General features: G+C 37.6%; 1 protein-coding gene across 1 annotated transcript; it reads left to right on the forward strand.

Annotated features, from left to right (window-relative positions):
- The first annotated feature begins 4,789 nt into the window (after window positions 1-4,789).
- Window positions 4,790-17,558, forward strand: LOC127410119 (26S proteasome regulatory subunit 10B). The gene is made up of 14 exons (XM_051645181.1): window positions 4,790-4,940; window positions 7,362-7,441; window positions 7,528-7,567; window positions 7,660-7,712; window positions 8,057-8,124; window positions 8,547-8,661; window positions 14,486-14,573; window positions 14,674-14,735; window positions 14,888-15,011; window positions 15,113-15,174; window positions 15,583-15,703; window positions 15,828-15,908; window positions 15,998-16,069; window positions 17,218-17,558. Exons 1-14 carry the CDS (start codon window positions 4,856-4,858, stop codon window positions 17,334-17,336), a joined length of 1,170 nt encoding a protein of 389 aa, XP_051501141.1. The 5' UTR covers window positions 4,790-4,855; the 3' UTR covers window positions 17,337-17,558.
- The last annotated feature ends 34 nt before the right edge of the window (window positions 17,559-17,592 follow it).

Here is a 17,592-nt window from a genome sequence, read left to right on the forward strand (position 1 = left end):
CATACACTATATTGCCAAAAGTATTCGCTCACCCATCCAAATAATTGAATTCAGGTGTTCCAATCATTTCCATGGCCACAGGTGTATAAAATGAAGCACCTAGGCATGCAGACTGCTTCTACAAACATTTGTGAAAGAATGGGCTGCTCTCAGGAGCTCAGTGAATTCCAGCGTGGTACTGTGTTAGGATGCCACCTGTGCAACAAGTCCAGTCATGAAATTTCCTCGCTACTAAATATTCCACAGTCAACTGTCAGTGGTATTATAACAAAGTGGAAGCGATTGAGAATGACAGCAACTCAGCCACGAAGTGGTAGGCCACGTAAAATGACAGAGCGGGGTCAGCGGATGCTGAGGCGCATAGTGCGCAGAGGTCGCCAACTTTCTGCAGAGTCAATCGCTACAGACCTCCAAAGTTCATGTGGCCTTCAGATTAGCTCAAGAACAGTGCGTAGAGAGCTTCATGGAATGGGTTTCCATGGCCGAGCAGCTGCATCCAAGCCATACATCACCAAGTGCAATGCAAAGCGTCGGATGCAGTGGTGTAAAGCACGCCGCCACTGGACTATAGAGCAGTGGAGACGTGTTCTCTGGAGTGACGAATCACGCTTCTCCATCTGGCAATCTGATGGACGAGTCTGGGTTTGGCGGTTGCCAGGAGAATGGTACTTGTCTGACTGCATTGTGCCAACTGTGAAGTTTGGTGGAGGGGGGATTATGGTGCGGGGTTGTTTTTCAGGAGCTGGGCTTGGCCCCTTAGTTCCAGTGAAAGGAACTCTGAATGCTTCAGCATACCAAGAGATTTTAGACAATTCCATGCTCCCAACTTTGTGGGAACAGTATGGGGATGGCCCCTTCCTGTTCCAACATGACTTGGCACCAGTGCACAAAGCAAGGTCCATAAAGACATGGATGAGCGAGTTTGGTGTGGAAGAACTTGACTGGCCTGCACAGAGTCCTGACCTCAACCCGATAGAGCACCTTTGGGATGAATTAGAGCGAAGACTGTGAGCCAGGCCATCTCGTCCAACATCAGTGTCTGACCTCAAAAATGCGCTTCTGGAAGAATGGTCAAAAATTCCCATAAACACACTCCTAAACCTTGTGGAAAGCCTTCCCAGAAGAGTTGAAGCTGTTATAGCTGCAAAGGGTGGGCCGACGTCATATTAAACCCTATGGATTAAGAATGGGATGTCACTTAAGTTCATATGCGTCTAAAGGCAGATGAGCGAATACTTTTGGCAATATAGTGTACGTGTCAAATATGGTCATTCCCCTCCTCCTTATATTGTCTATGGTTTGATGCAGTTAATGAGAGATTTAATAGTTTGTAATTGTCTCTCTTGATTTCTGTTTCAGGAAAGTAGACCTTGAGAAGATAATCAATCCAACAGAATCAACTAATCATGTCAAATCTGCGAAGCGATATTTCATTGTCCGTTTTCAGAATAAATCGGATGAGCACTCCACGTATATCTGTGTAATGTTTTATGTTAATACTAGTACTGATCTTTAAAAAGTACTCCATCATCAGTGCTTCAACAGTAAAGCTGTTATGTCTCTCATGTTCCACCACTATCAGAAATACAGTATTTTCAACATATGGAGTCATGCTCTATAAAATGACCCAATTAATGGATGTATGATTCTGTTTCAATTCAGATATAATATGGGAGCTTTTCAGTAGAGGGCCCTATTTAAAAACACAATGTCTTAAGCGCAAAGCTATGTAATACATTATTGCTTGAACCAAATTTTACGTAAGGATACATACGAATTCTCATGAGATCACGTTGGGAAAATGTGGTGCTTGTCAGGACTAATTCGATGTTGGCTCCATTAAATGATCCGTATAAATGATTATCGATCATGACTACTATTACTGTAACTGTGATGGTCAGGGACTTTCTTGATAGCTTTTTTATACACCTGCTCGTGGAATCCCCAAACTGCAAATGCAGGAACTGCATTTAGACTTTGTGCTGAGAATAGACGTGATTAATGCAATGACATATTTTTCAATAGCAAATTGCTATTTGTGCCACTTCATTAACATTCAGTACACCTATAGTTTGCGCATGTACATCCACATCTAATAAATAACTTTCACACACACCCACTTTACCAACACCATAGTGCCCTCCAAGCTTGATGTGAAACTCCGGGCTCTGGGCTTAATCGGCTCGCTGTGCAGCTGGATCCTGGACTTCCTGTCAAGCAGTCACCAGGTGGTTAGAATAGGCAGCAACATCTCCTCAAACAAAATTTTTTTTTCAATACTGTGTTATTTATTTATGTACTTTGTAATGTATAATGTAATGATATACTATATATCATTAATGTAATCTTTCACAACTTTTTTTGGATTACTTTATCCAACCATCCATCATCTACTGGTGGCCAGTCCATCACAGGGCTAACATACACAGACATACACATTCACACTCTCACTCACACCTACGGGCAATTTAGAGTCTCCGGTTCACTTGACCTGCATGTTTTTGGACTGTGGAGGAAACTGGAGCACCCGGAGGAAACCCACGCGAACACGGGCAGAACATGCAAACTCCACACAGAACATTTTTACATCTCTCCTCATAGAATGAAAATTGGAAACAAGAAACTAATCACCATTAAGAACAAATGTTTTGTTTTTTTGAAAGGCAATGGACATGGGGTAGATTCTTTGAGTGATCTCTTTGATCCACCAGCTAAAATGTAGCCTACTCTTATAATGCTCATTTTATTTATAAGTTTAATTTTACTTTAAAATATAAAGTATTTGTAATTGATCAAATCTAGTATTTGGTTTATAGCAAGAATTTTGATTGACAAATTATGTATTCACAAATGAAATATGGCATCTATTGCACCTTATATGGCTTTTTGTAACAAGCTTGCCTCTGTAATACAGCCTCTTACATTAATCGAATAGCAAGAATAAGAAAATACACTGGCGCCCAATGTTTGGAATAATGTGTAGATTTTGCTCTTATGGAAAGAAATTGGTACTTTTATTCACCAAAGTGGCATTCAGCTGATCACAATCAGGACAGTAATAACATGAAAAAAAAAATTCATTTTACAATTTGAAAAAGAATTTACTTAAACTACTTCAAAAAATTCTCATAAAAAATCCTCCACGTGCAGCAATGACAGCTTTGCAGATCCTTGGCATTCTAGCTGTCAGTTTGTCCAGATACTCAGGTGACATTTCACCCCACGCTTCCTGTAGCACTTGCCATAGATGTGGCTGTCTTATCGGTCACTTCTCACGCACCTTACAGTCTAGCTGATCCCACAAAAGCTCAATGGGGTTAAGATCCATAACACTCTTTTCCAATTATCTGTTGTCCAATGTCTGTGTTTCTTTGCCCATTCTAACCTTTTCTTTTTGTTTTTCTGTTTCAAAAGTGGCTTTTTCTTTGCAATTCTTCCCATAAGGCCTGCACCCCTGAGTCTTCTCTTTACTGTTGTACATGAAACTGGTGTTGAGCGGGTAGAATTCAATGAAGCTGTCAGCTGAGGACATGTGAGGCATCTATTTCTCAAACTAGAGATTCTGATGTACTTATCCTCTTGTTTAGTTGTACATCTGGCCTTTCACATCTCTTTCTGTCCTTGTTAGAGCCAGTTGTCTGTAATGATAATGACAGCCCAGGTGACGAACCTTACCACTCTCCCTCTCCTGCAAACAGACAGACACACGACCATGCCCCCATCCCCACATTGTCTTTTGTCTTTGAAGGCTGTAGTGTACACCTTTGTATGAAATCTTCAGGTTTTTTTTTTTTTTTTTGGGGGGCAATTTCAAGCATTGTATAGCCTTCATTCCTCAAAACAATGATTGACTGATGAGTTTCTAGAGAAAGCTGTTTCTTTTTTGCCATTTTTGACCTAATATTGACCTTAAGACATGCCAGTCTATTGCATACTGTGGCAACTCAAAAACAAACACAAAGACATGTTAAGTTTAAAAAAAAAAAAAAAAAAAAAAAAAAAAAAAGGTTAAGCTTCATTTAACGAACCAAATGTGTTTGATATAATGGCAAATTATTTTCTAGTACCAAATTAGCAATTTAGCATGATTACTCAAGGATGAGGTGTTGGAGTGATGGCTGCTGGAAATGGGGCCTGTCTAGATTTGAACAAAAATGACTTTTTTTTCAAATAGTGATGGTGCTGTTTTTTACATCAGTAATGTTCTGACTATACTTTGTGATCAGTTACTTTGGTGAATTAAAACTTTTGGCAGCCAGAGTATGTCTTTTGTAAAATATTATAAATCTGTATATGGTGTTGGATAGATGATTTATTTTATATAATTTTTTATCAGTGTTTTCTTCATTATACAGGAGTTTACTGTCACAGTATGTTACAGTACGTTTTATGGTTATGTTTAATAAACATTCCTAAAGGACTACTAAAATCCTGACTTTGTCATGATACCCCATTGATGATGGAAAGCTAAAGAAGTCCAAATCTCCAATAGTCTTTGGAGTGTTTTATTAAACCCCCACACATCACTTTTTGGTTATTTCAAGCTCAATTTGAATGCCGTCCTTGTAATACAGCACTTTGGTAGAAGGGGTGTTAGAAGAGCCTGGAAATGTGGACGAAATGTATTAAAATTTTTGCGATGTTGCTTGCAAAAAATAATTCGTCAGAATACAGGCTACTGTTTGAACGGCCAATTGCATAGTGTTCTTACGCCATCTACCCGCAGGGTCTGGTACTGCTGAAGCTGAACAGTCAAGTGCACGATTTGTCCTGTGGGGGCGGTAACGCGCCCTCAGATGGATCTGCCAACCGCTATTAAACTGCACGAAGAAGCGAGAGCGGAGCGGCAGCGAACATGGCGGATAACAGGGAGAAAGGTTTACAAGACTACAGAAAGAAATTACTCGAGCACAAAGAGATTGATGGGCGCCTCAAAGAGTGTAAGTATGATATCTGTCTGTTCCTCTTCAGTCATGGCAGGTTGTTAATCGCCAGTTTGGCATCTTCTCCGGCTGTCGTTTCTTTTCAGCTGTCTGCGCAGTAAGTCGCTTTGTCATGCAGTACTGAGATCTGTTAGCTGCTAATGATAACAGCTAAAATTACAAGTAAAAACACTTGAACTTAACCCTTGTGCGTCAATTTAACAAATGTACTCACAGGTCCTTCGAGGACAAAAATGTCTGCTTCAAAAAACTGCCATAATAATATTATAATTAGTTTTTTGTTTTGTTTATTTTAACCAACATCAGTCCTGATCAACTACCAAATATTCATTCATTTTCAGGATTCTAGCCATTTAAATGTCAGTTTGTTTGTATAATGCCACTGTTGTTTTTTTTTCACAAAAAATGAATTATTTCCATATACTAAATGCTAAGGGGATTTTATTTATTTATTTATTTATTTTGGATTATCAAAGTCTGAGATATGTAAATGATTAGCAACAACATTGATTTTGATGCATTATTATTTTTTTGTGCGGTGTCAGATAAAAAAATAAAATAAAAAAAATCACACCTTTATAGGACAAAAATGTCCGCGTCACAAACTGCCAACAAACTGCCATAAAAATATTATATATTAATATTATTTTCCACTTTCACTGACTTTAACCAACATCAGTCCTGATCATAACTACCAAATATTCATTCATTTTCAGGATTTTAACCCTTTAAATGTCAGTTTGTTTACATAATGCCACTGTTGTTTTTTACACACACACATTTCTCAATACACACATACAAAACACACTCTGACATCCATACCAACACACCCACACAATTTTAGCTGCATCATTTATTCAGTTGGCCTGCAGTGCTCTATACAGGGGTTTTCAAACTTTTTGATGCCAAGGACCCACAAATATGACAATGACCTTCCGAGGGACCCCCTCCTAAAATATATAAAAGTCACTATATATTTGTGTGTATAAAGACCAGAGAAAAATTAAGAAAATTAAGTGTGATATTAAAAGGCAATCTAAATTATTAGCTTTTATATAGTTATTATACTACAGCCAAAATAAATTATAAAAAAAAAAAAAACATTGGTATGTATCAGCCACCGTACTTATTATCTGTAGGGATGCACCACATTTATTGGCCAATTTACTAATTTAAAAACATTGATAGAAACCACTTGTATCAACCATTGGTTTTTCATATCGGTTCTTTCATACTAATGATTGAATAAGCGTGAAAATGCTGATATGAAAAACTGATGCTTTATTTATAATTAATTACATAAATTTATTTAGTTGTATTACATATTTTTTTAATCATTTTTCTGTGTGTAGTATAAAGAAATATTAACCAAAATGAATAAAATCCGAAAAAGCATGTAGAATATAATGATTCATAATATAAATTTGTAATATTTTATCATAATATGTAAAATGTGAGGTTTATTATTTACAACTGCAAAAAACAGAAGAGCAACAGTGTTTTAGAAGTGATTTGATGACAAAATAAGGTAAGTGGCAAAATATCGCTTTTGGAATGTAGTTTTTTGTTAAAATATTTATCATATCGGCCAAAAATGTTCATTTAATTGCATCCGTTATCTGGAAAATATTTAGCCTGCTTTGTAGTATGTGGACAGTGTATCTTTTTAAATGGCAGTCATGTCAAATACGGTAAATATAGTGTTTTACTTTTTACATTTATGAACACTCTTCTTTCTCTGAAATTTTCCACAGACCCACTAGCACCCCCTCGCGGCCCCCTTGTGGTCCCCGGTCCCCAGTTTGAAAACCCCTGCTCTATAATACAGCAAACAGAAAATAGTAAAAAAAAAAGCATGTATTTGCTCCTTAGGCTAAACATGAGAAAAATGGCGCCATCTGGTGGAAAATATAAATGTTTTACATTTGAAGCCAGGGCTCCGTTATGAAAGCATAATATTCTAGAATTCATTGGGATCAAATATTGCAGTTTTAATGGGTTTCAAAGGGCACATTTTTATCCTGAAGATCCTCAGTGTAACTATTTTGTGTACACAGTGTATTATAGATGTATTTTAGGAACTGAGGTTGAAATTCCAAAATTCCCCCAAAAATACACACCTTTGGCAAAATGTATGCAGTTGGCTTTAACACAGCCAAAATGATAGAAAAAACTAAAAAGACAAAAATGTCCCGAAGGTCGCACAAGGGTTAATAAATTAAATCTGGAGGCATGCTTTCAAGTGTTCAAAACATATTTAGTAATATATAGATATAAAAGAATAGCCATTATTCAGTCAGTTATTCTCCACTAACTCTCATTGACGGTTTAGCATCTCTGATTCATGAAGCAGCTGAAACACGTTAATGTAAATGAACACTTCATATCCCTTTATGATGACCTGAAATATTGTTGCAGTGAGAGAACAGCTGAAGGAGCTCACCAAACAGTATGAGAAGTCTGAGAATGATCTGAAGGCTTTACAGAGTGTGGGACAGGTAAGATCTAACCTAAATAGGCTCAAATGTTTTATTTTTCGCACAGAAATTGAGACAAATATCTGCATTTCTTATGGTCTTTGTAGATTGTTGGTGAGGTGCTGAAACAACTGACAGAAGAGAAGTGTAAGTACATCTGGCTGAAGTTTATTCTGATTCAGTGTGGTTTGTAACAAATTTCCTATAGCTCTGTTCTTAACTTTCTCCCACTATTGCAGTTATTGTCAAAGCAACCAATGGCCCACGATATGTTGTTGGATGTCGTAGACAGGTGAGTTAATGCTTAACGAAATAGTACACCCCAAAATGAATATTCTCTCATTATTTACTCACCCTCATGCCATCCCAAATGTGTATGACTTTCTTTCTTCTATGAAACACAAAACAAGATGTTTGGCAGAATGACAGTCTCCAGTCACCATTCATTGTATAGAAAACATCTTTCGTGTTCCATGGAAGAAATTCAGTCATACAGGTTTGGAACAACATGAGGGTTGATTAAACGATGGCAGAATTTTCATTTTGGGTGAATTATGCCTATATATTTTGTAATAAGAAATTGTTGTGTGGTTGTAAATTGGTTTCTCTAACATCATAACGTATATTTTGATTCAGCTGGATAAAACCCAGCTTAAACCAGGCACCAGAGTGGCTCTGGACATGACAACTCTGACTATCATGAGGTAAGGGTCACCTCTCTTCAAGAACATGTCTATTAAATGCCAGTTGTGACCAGAGCTCTTAAAATGAGAACATGAAGTTGTATCTGTGTAATTGGCCTTCAGTGTTCAGACACGACTGTTGAGAAAAGAGAAGTCATCCAAAGACGCCCTTATGTTTTTCCAAACCTATATGAACACAGAAGGAGATGTTAGGCGAAATATTAGCCTCAGTCACCATTCACTTTCACTGTATCCAAATAAGATGGACTGAAAGTGAATGGTGACTGAGTCTAATATTGTGCCAAACATTAAATTTTTGTCATACAAGTTGGGAACAACATAATTTTCATTTTTGGGTGAACTATCCCATTAAGACTGTAGTTTAAATGTGAAAGAGGAGAGTTATTCATTAATAACTGTTTTCTTGTTCACTGTTTTTCAAGATATTTGCCTCGTGAAGTGGACCCTCTCGTGTACAACATGTCCCATGAAGATCCTGGCAGTGTTTCTTACTCTGAGATCGGTGGATTGTCAGAGCAGATCCGTGAACTGAGAGAGGTTGGTTTGCAATGTCTGACATACTCAAATAGCATCTCGCTAGCTAGGTTTCTATCGATATATTTTTATTAGAATTTTGGGATATTGCATTCTTTTTCATGCATAGATAATTGGAAGATTTTCCCGATGATTATCGAGATATATAATAATCGTCAAAATATTAACAACTACAGTCTTGACCAACACAAACTAGGTATTGTTTGAAAGCATAGAAGCTCTACATTCCAATGCATGCAGGCATTATGACCAAAACTGAACAAATGCTTTGAAATTTGCAGACAAATCAGAAGTGTTCTATTTTGGTAATTTATTAAAATAAATTGCACTGTACACATTATAGCAATTAGTAAAAACATTCAAATGATCGAATAGCCATGTATCATATGTTTTTGGAAAGCTCTCAAAGAGTAGAATTAAAGCAGCCTATTTGTTTTACTCGCAGATAAAAATATAGCGAGCAATAGCTAAGTATATGTCTCTTTGACAATTGTGTTGGTGTTGCTTAAAATTTCACGAAAAATAAACAACATAAAATATCACATACCATTATTTAGAGGTGATTCTTTCAAACGAGCCCACAGACAAGGTAATCGGATGGATCATTAGATGAACCACACGAAGCAAAAAGTTACAGATGGCGCCAAGTAAATGACAGACTCGATGCAAACTCATCTGTGAAATCTCATGACTAAAATCATGTCTGAATGCTCTGTATACATTTAGTCATTGTTGTGTATGCATGTGTAATTAGTTTTGTTTTTTTGTACAATTGATATTTTTTATTTGTTTGGAGAGGCTTTTGGACACATGGAGATGTTTTTGGACACTTAAGATAAATTATACATGATAAATTAAGTTATGCTATAACTTTTGATTGCTTTTTCATATCAACACAGTTTTGCTCAGATACAGTTGACATGATTAGGAAAAAAACAAAAGCAGTTTTTTGTAGCCACCTTATTTACGCCCAGAGATATATAATGTCAAATAAGAAAAAAAAAAGTACATTTTTGGCTCAAATTATTATAATTTTTTTTTTTTTTGATTTTTCAGCAGTTTCTTAGGCAGAGTTTATCATAATCTATATCATTATTAATTTTTTTTAGTTTTCTTTAGAATGATACCAAACACTTGACCCTCTTTTTTTTTTGTTGTTGTTGTTGTTGTTTTGTTTTTTTAGTTATAAGCCTTTAATTTTGTGTATGCCACTGAAACAGGAAATCTTTAAAAACACCTAAAGAGTTTAAAGGGTGACGCGTTTGGCAAACGACATGGAGCGTTCAAAAATTTGTAACAATTATTTTCTACAAAAGTACGCACACACTGCCAGTGCTCAGCATCAAAATTTTGCAGTGCCACAGAGCACAATGCATGTTTTCCATTAAATTAGACCCAAATCATTATCAAAGGATAAAGATTATTTACTCTAGCCATCACTGGATCTTTCATAGAGCCTACACGATGTATTTTTAGTTACAAGTATGTCGTTTTGTGGTTTGACAGCTTGAATTAATGACCTATTCAAGGCTACATACAGGGAAATTGCATAATAAACGTCGCCATTTCCAATCATTCAGTTTGCACAGAAACACCAGTTTCATACACTAACCTGCAAACTCATCAATGTTACTTTGTTCATTCTTGAAGTACAAAACCTTCGTAACTTTGGACTGCAATCTGCTGCACCGCATCAGCTCGTCCTCTGTGTGTGATACCGGTGCTTTTCCTACTCGCAACCCAGCTTCAGTAAATGTTATATTCACCCTCTTGTGGTCTCACAACGCTATTACGCCACACCATTAAACAGAAGGCAAATTGATTGAATTGGAAAGCTGCAAATTAGGCTTCTTATTTAAATGTCTGCTAATTTTAATATATTGATGCCTCAAAAATGTGTTGATTTAACAACATGCAGATCGATAATCAATATATTGATATTTTATGACATTCCTAGTGAAAACATTATTTGCTCAAAGAATGTCATCAGTATCCTCGCAAAGCACTTAAAATGTTGCTCTAGTTATTCTGAAATGCCAAAACCTGTCATCAGAATCATTGGCTACAATAGAGCGCAAAAGTGTGCGTCCAATTTTTCAGCCATCTGGGTTCTTGAAGTATTTTTCCTATTAATTTTTTTTCATAGACTTTTCATAAAATCCTACATAAAGGGGTTCTAAGTCATGAAACAAACCAACCAGCTCCTTTGTGAATCACAACATTACAAACTTTGTTTTGAGGCAAAAAGGTATTTGAAAATTTGACAAAAAGACAAAGGTACAATATTGCATAATCCACAAACTAAAATCCCATGAAGCATTGCGAATGATTTAATTAAAAAAAAAAAAAAAACAACGATTGAAATTTATAAAACTATTGATTTTTAGGATGTTGATTAAGTATAGAAAACAATTTTACTGCAATTTTATGTACAAATGCACTCACCGGCTACTTTATTACCTACATATGTACAGTTCAAGTCAGAAGTTTACATACACTTTAGCCAAATACATTTATACTCATTTAAACATCCCTGTCTTAGGTCAGTTAGAATCACTTCTTTATTTTAAGAATGTGAAATGTCAGAATAATAGTAGAGAGAATGATTTTATTTCTTTCATCATATTCCCAGTGGGTCAGAAGTTTACATACACTTCCTTAGTATTTGGTAGCATTGCCTTTAAATTGTTTAACTTGGGTCAAACATTTTGGGTAGCCTTCCACAAGCTTCTCACAGTAAGTTGCTGGAATTTTGGCCCATTCCTCCAGACAGAACTGGTGTAACTGAGTCAGGTTTGTAGGCCTCCTTGCTCGCACACGCTTTTTCAGTTCTGCCCACAAATGTTCTATCAGACTGAGGTCAGGGCTTTGTGATGACCACTCCAATACCTTGACTTTGTTGTCCTTAAAGCATTTTGCCACAACTTTGGAGGTATGCTTGGGGTCATTGTCCATTTGGAAGACCCATTTGTGACCGAGCTTTAACTTCCTGCCTGATGTCTTGATGTTGCTTCAATATGTCCACATAATTTTCCTTCCTCATGATGCCACCTATTTTGTGAAGTGCACCAGTTCCTCTTGCAGCAAAGCACCCCCACAACATGATGCTGCTACCCCCATGCTTCACGGTTGTGATGGTGTTCTTCGGCTTGCAAGCCTCACCCTTTTTCCTCCAAACATAACGATGGTCATTATGGCCAAACAATTACATTTTTGTTTCATTAGACCAGAGGACATTTCTCCAAAAAGTAAGATCTTTGTCCCCATGTGCACTTGCAAACTGTATTCTGGATTGTTTATGGTGGTTTTGGAGCATTGGCTTCTTCCTTGCTGAGCAGCCTTTCAGGTCATGTAGATATAGGACTCGTTTTACTGTGGATATAGATACTTGTCTACCTGTTTCGTCCAACATCTTCACAAGATCCTTTGCTGTTGTTCTGGGATTGATTTGTACTTTTCGCACCAAACTACATTCATTTCTAGGAAACAGAATGCGTCTCCTTCCTGAGTGGTATGATGGCTGCGTGGTCCCATGGTGTTTATACTTGTGTACTATTGTTTGTACAGATGTACGTGGTACCTTCAGGCATTTGGAAATTGCTCCCAAGGATGAACCAGACTTGTGGAGGTCCACAATTTTTTTTCTGAGGTCTTGGCTGATTTCTTTTGATTTTCCCATGATGTCAAGCAAAGAGGCACTGAGTTTGAAGATAGGCCTTAAAATACATCCACAGGTACACCTCCAATTCAATACACCTCCTATCAGAAGCTAATTGTCTGAAGGGTTGAGTTTAGTCCAAGGCAAAGTTAACTTAGTGTAAACTTCTGACCCACTGGAATTGTGATATAGTCATTTAAAAGTGAAACAATCTGTCTGTAAACCAATTGTTGGAAAAACTACTTGTCAGGCACAAAGTAGATGTCCTAAACGACTTGCCCAAATTATAGTTTGCTAATATGAAATCTGTGGAGTGGTCAAAAAAGAGTTTTAATAACTTCAACCTAAGTGTAGGTAAACTTCTGGCGTCAACTGTACATCTACTTATTCATGTGATTTATCTAATCAGCCAATCGTGTGGTAGAACTGTAATGTATAAAATATGCAGATATGGGTCAGGAGCTTCAGTTCATGTTCACATCAACATAGGAATAAGGAAAAATGTGATCTCGGTGATTTAGACCATGGCATGATTGTTGATGCCAGACAGGCTTGTTTGAGTATTTCTGTAACTGCTGATCTCCTGGGATTTTCATGCACAACAGTCTCTAGAGTGTATAGAGAATGGTGCGAAAAACAAAAAAAAACAACCAGTGAGTGGCAGTTCTGTGGATGAAAACGTCTTGATGAGAGGTCAACAGAGAATGGTCAAACTGATTCGAGCAGACAGAAAGGCTACGGTAACTCAGATAACCGCTCTGTACAATTGTGGTGAGCAGAATAGCATCTCAGAATGCAAAACATGTCGAACCTTAAGGCGGATGTGCTACAACAGCAGAAGACCATGTTGGGTTCCACTTCTGTCAACCAAGAACAGAAAACTGAGGCTGCAGTATTTTTTGTTTTATGCACCATTCTTCATACATTCTAGAGACTGTTGTGCATGGAGATTAGCAGTTACAGAAATACTCAAACCAGCCCATCTGGCATCAACAATAATGCCATTGTTTAAATCACTGAGATACATTTTTTCCCCATTCTGATGGTTGACGTGAACATTAACTGAAACTCCTGACCCATATCTGCATGATTTTATACATTACACTGCTAACACACGATTGGCTGATTAGATAATCGCATGAAGAAGTAGATGTACAGGTGTACCTAATAAAGTGGCCGGTGAGTGTAGATGAGCAGTATAAGGGTGAAGGGACACCGACTCTTATGTAATTCACAATGTGTCACAGAGATGGGGACTCGAGTTAGAGACTCGGACTCAAGTCACACTCGAGTTGCATTTTAGTAGACTTCAGACTCGACTCCAGACTTGACCTAAAATGGCTTCAGACTTGACTCGACACAAAGGGTTCGTGAATATTTCAAAAATGACTTGAGATCAGCAGTTACAAAAATACTCAAACCAGCCCATCTGGCACTAACAATTATACCATTGTCCAAATCATTGATCACGTTTTTCCCCATTATGATGGTTGATGTGAACATTAGCTGAAACTCCTGACCCGTATCTGCATGATTTTATGCACTGCTGCCACAGGATTGGCTGATTAGATAATCACATGGATGATTGTTGGTGCCAGACAGGCTGGTTTAAGTATTTCTGTAACTGCTGATCTCCTGGGATGTTCATGCGCAACAGTCTTTAGAATTTACTCCGAATGGTGCCAAAAACAAAAAAACATCCAGTGAGGGGCAGTTCTGCAGATGGAAATGCCTTGTTGATGAGAGAGATCAACAGAGAATGGCCAGACTGGTTCGAACTGACGAAGTCTACGGTAACTCAGATAACCGCTCTGTACAATTGTGGTGAGAAGAATAGTATCTCAGAATGATGACACAAGGCATCTGCTGCTGAACGCAAGAAAACGAAGTTCATCAGAGCATTTTTCTCTGCGCGCTTTAAACTGCAAGTAATTTTTTACATTTAATAAAAGAGCCACAGAGGCTTCAACTTCTGTTTTCATTTCCATGATGTGCCAATTTCCTCAGAGGTGACTATTCTATTCACTTAAACACACGGGATGGAAGTGCTGGTGACATTGTTTTTGCGATATTCTGATGTTTCACATAAATTAAATTCGTAACTTTGATGGAACCATGACTATTGTCAGCTTTGTGGAGATATTTTACTGTATGAACACTCTTTTGTAGGTAATTGAGCTGCCCCTGACCAATCCTGAACTTTTCCAGAGGGTGGGCATAATCCCTCCTAAAGGCTGCCTCCTCTACGGACCCCCTGGTTAGTCACCCTAGGACATAAATTTGTTCAGTTTGTTCCAGAAGTGTGCGTAAATGCATTTGCATTTTCACTCAAAGTAAACTTCTATTTGATCTAATAGGCACTGGAAAGACCCTTCTTGCCAGAGCAGTGGCAAGTCAGCTGGACTGCAATTACCTTAAGGTTAGTTTGTTTACCTTCTGTAAAACAAGCACATTGTCAGCAAGTAAATGTGACATTATTATAGACATAGAACAGCTGAAATGAGAAATGTGATGTTGCTATATTGTATTCCAAAAAGTTCATATTATTGACTAAAGCGTGTTGTTTACTAGGTTGTGTCCAGTTCCATTGTTGATAAGTACATTGGTGAAAGTGCCAGACTCATCCGAGAGATGTTCAACTATGCCAGAGACCACCAGCCCTGCATTATCTTCATGGATGAGATTGATGCCATTGGTAATCATATTCTCAACATTATATTCCAAGCTGCTCTTATAAGAGGCAATGGGAGTTGTTTGGTTGTTCTTGTGGATTGAACACATACTTTGTCTTTGAAGGTGGACGTCGGTTTTCTGAAGGAACATCTGCAGATAGAGAGATCCAGAGGACACTGATGGAGGTACTTGCTCGGTTACTCACCTTCCTGTGAATAATGCCAGAATTTTTTATTGTGGTGTACTTTTCAAATGTTTACAGCAGATGCCTATGGAAATAGATTGGTTTAGTGCTTGTATATTTGCATTGAGGTAGATGTAGTGATTAGAACATCCTCTACTAATAATCATAACTAATTTAGAAGAGCATACAGCAAGTTTCATGGTCAAGATACTCCTCACTGTACACCTAAAAGAAAAAGAAATATCTCTGGTATTACTTCACCAGGAGTTAGAAGGGCTGTAATGTGACATGTTCTCAAGTACGGTTTTGAAATAGTTTTCCTGCTTGAATGCAAGATATTACAATAACACAAGGCACCTATAAATGAGCAAAAGCCTTCTGTGTTTACTATTTTCTCTGTGCTCATCAGCTGCTGAATCAGATGGATGGATTCGACACTCTGCATCGTGTCAAGATGATCATGGCCACCAACCGGCCAGACACCTTGGACCCTGCACTCCTGCGTCCCGGCCGACTGGACAGAAAGATCCGTAAGGATTTTTTTGGGTTTTTTTCTGTCCCTCTCTTCACTCTTTCAATCACTGTTGGACATAACAGTGCTCGCATGTGACAATGCATGTAAGTTGAATGTGTTTTTCTTTTTTTGATGCACAGACATTGAGTTGCCCAATGAACAGGCTCGACTGGACATTCTGAAGATCCACTCTGGGCCCATCACCAAACATGGTGATATAGGTACATCTGCATTAAAACAGGAAGATGCAACTTTGTTTTCTGGCATGTTTCCCTTTCTTCTCTAATCACGTTTCACTCTGGCTCCTCAGATTATGAAGCCATCGTCAAGCTCTCTGACGGTTTCAATGGAGCTGATTTGAGGAATGTGTGCACTGAGGCTGGTAAGACATCTCTGATACTGGAATAGCATACTAGTGATACCAGTTTAGCAGTTTGTATGCTGTTCACAGTAAACAAGTTTTCTTAATGCAAGGAATACCCAGATCACCAACTATGTTGTATATTGCACTAGGGCTGTCAACATCTTTTTATTAAATAGTTGAATGTATATACTGAATGCTAATGCAGCGAGACGCTGGTAACATAGCAAGGCATAGTCGAGACACAACCGCCAAAGACCACCTAAGGGGCAGTTCACTCTGAATGCATGTCTTTTTCTTTGCAAGCACTCGCTAGACGGACATCTTTGATTTGTTGCGTCGTGTCTTGCTGTTTTATTTCAGTCTCATCCAGAAGGGATGGTTTTTGTTATTTCTTAGATGTTGTGTCTATTCAAAAGAAATATTTAGCCTTTAAAACGCTTTTATTCGTTGCACTGCATCTGTTTTAGCCCAAGAATGTAAGTCATCATAAGTGCTTGGCACATCCAAAATTCGAATGTGCATTTTTATCTTAAAGGATTAGTTCACCCAAAAATTACATTTTTCAAAGAAAGTCACACATCTGGGATGGCATGAGGGTGAGTAAATTATGAGAGAATTTTTATTTTTGGGCGATCTATTTATCTTATTAAATTCAACAAATATTCAAATTGTAATTTGACCGCTTTATATTGCAGTGGTGGTGGCATAGTGGGCTAAAGCACAGAACTGTGAAAAAGGTTTCCAGTTAGATCCCTACAGCCACCACCATTGTGTCCTTGAACAAGGCACTTAACTCCAGGTTGCTCCGGGGGGATTGTCCCTGTTATAAGTGCACTGTAAGTCGCTTTGGATAAAAGCGTCTGCCAAATGCATAAATGTAAGTGTAAATATCGCACATTCTCAAAATGGAGCATTCTGCACCGCAATGCAGTGAAAAAAATGCAATATAACAGTGTTTACTTATGAAATAACGGGACTCTACCCACTGATTAAGACATGTAATATGGTGAGCTCATGACAGAAATGTTTGAAACGTTTATCGTATAATTTGTACGGGTTTAAACACTATACAAATATAATGCAGTAAGCTAGTGTTTTATTCCAAACTAATTGTGTACTAAGGAGTTTAGCCAATGTATGACGTTCTTTTCCATTTTATCTGACAGGTATGTTTGCCATCCGGACCGATCATGAGTATGTGACTCAGGAGGATTTCATGAAGGCTGTGAGGAAGGTGGCAGATTCTAAAAAGTTGGAGTCCAAGCTGGATTACAAGCCTATATAAAACCACATTTTTGTGCAAAATTTAAATGTGAGGTTGTTTCACTAAATGGTATTTTGCCAATGGAGACCATAACTTTTTTTTAAGTTGCTGAAATAGTTGTCAACATTAGAAAGTATTATTGTTATATTTCTAATGTTATATTACCATCAAGTGACTTGTTTGACATATTCATGCATTGTGTAGCCCCAGTTTGATTAAACCTTTACCTGTTGGCCTCTTAAATGGAATGGCTCTTTACAATTCTGAAAAATAAAAA

Source organism: Myxocyprinus asiaticus, chromosome 19 (genome assembly GCF_019703515.2).
Source record: "Myxocyprinus asiaticus isolate MX2 ecotype Aquarium Trade chromosome 19, UBuf_Myxa_2, whole genome shotgun sequence".
NCBI lineage: Eukaryota > Metazoa > Chordata > Actinopteri > Cypriniformes > Catostomidae > Myxocyprinus > Myxocyprinus asiaticus.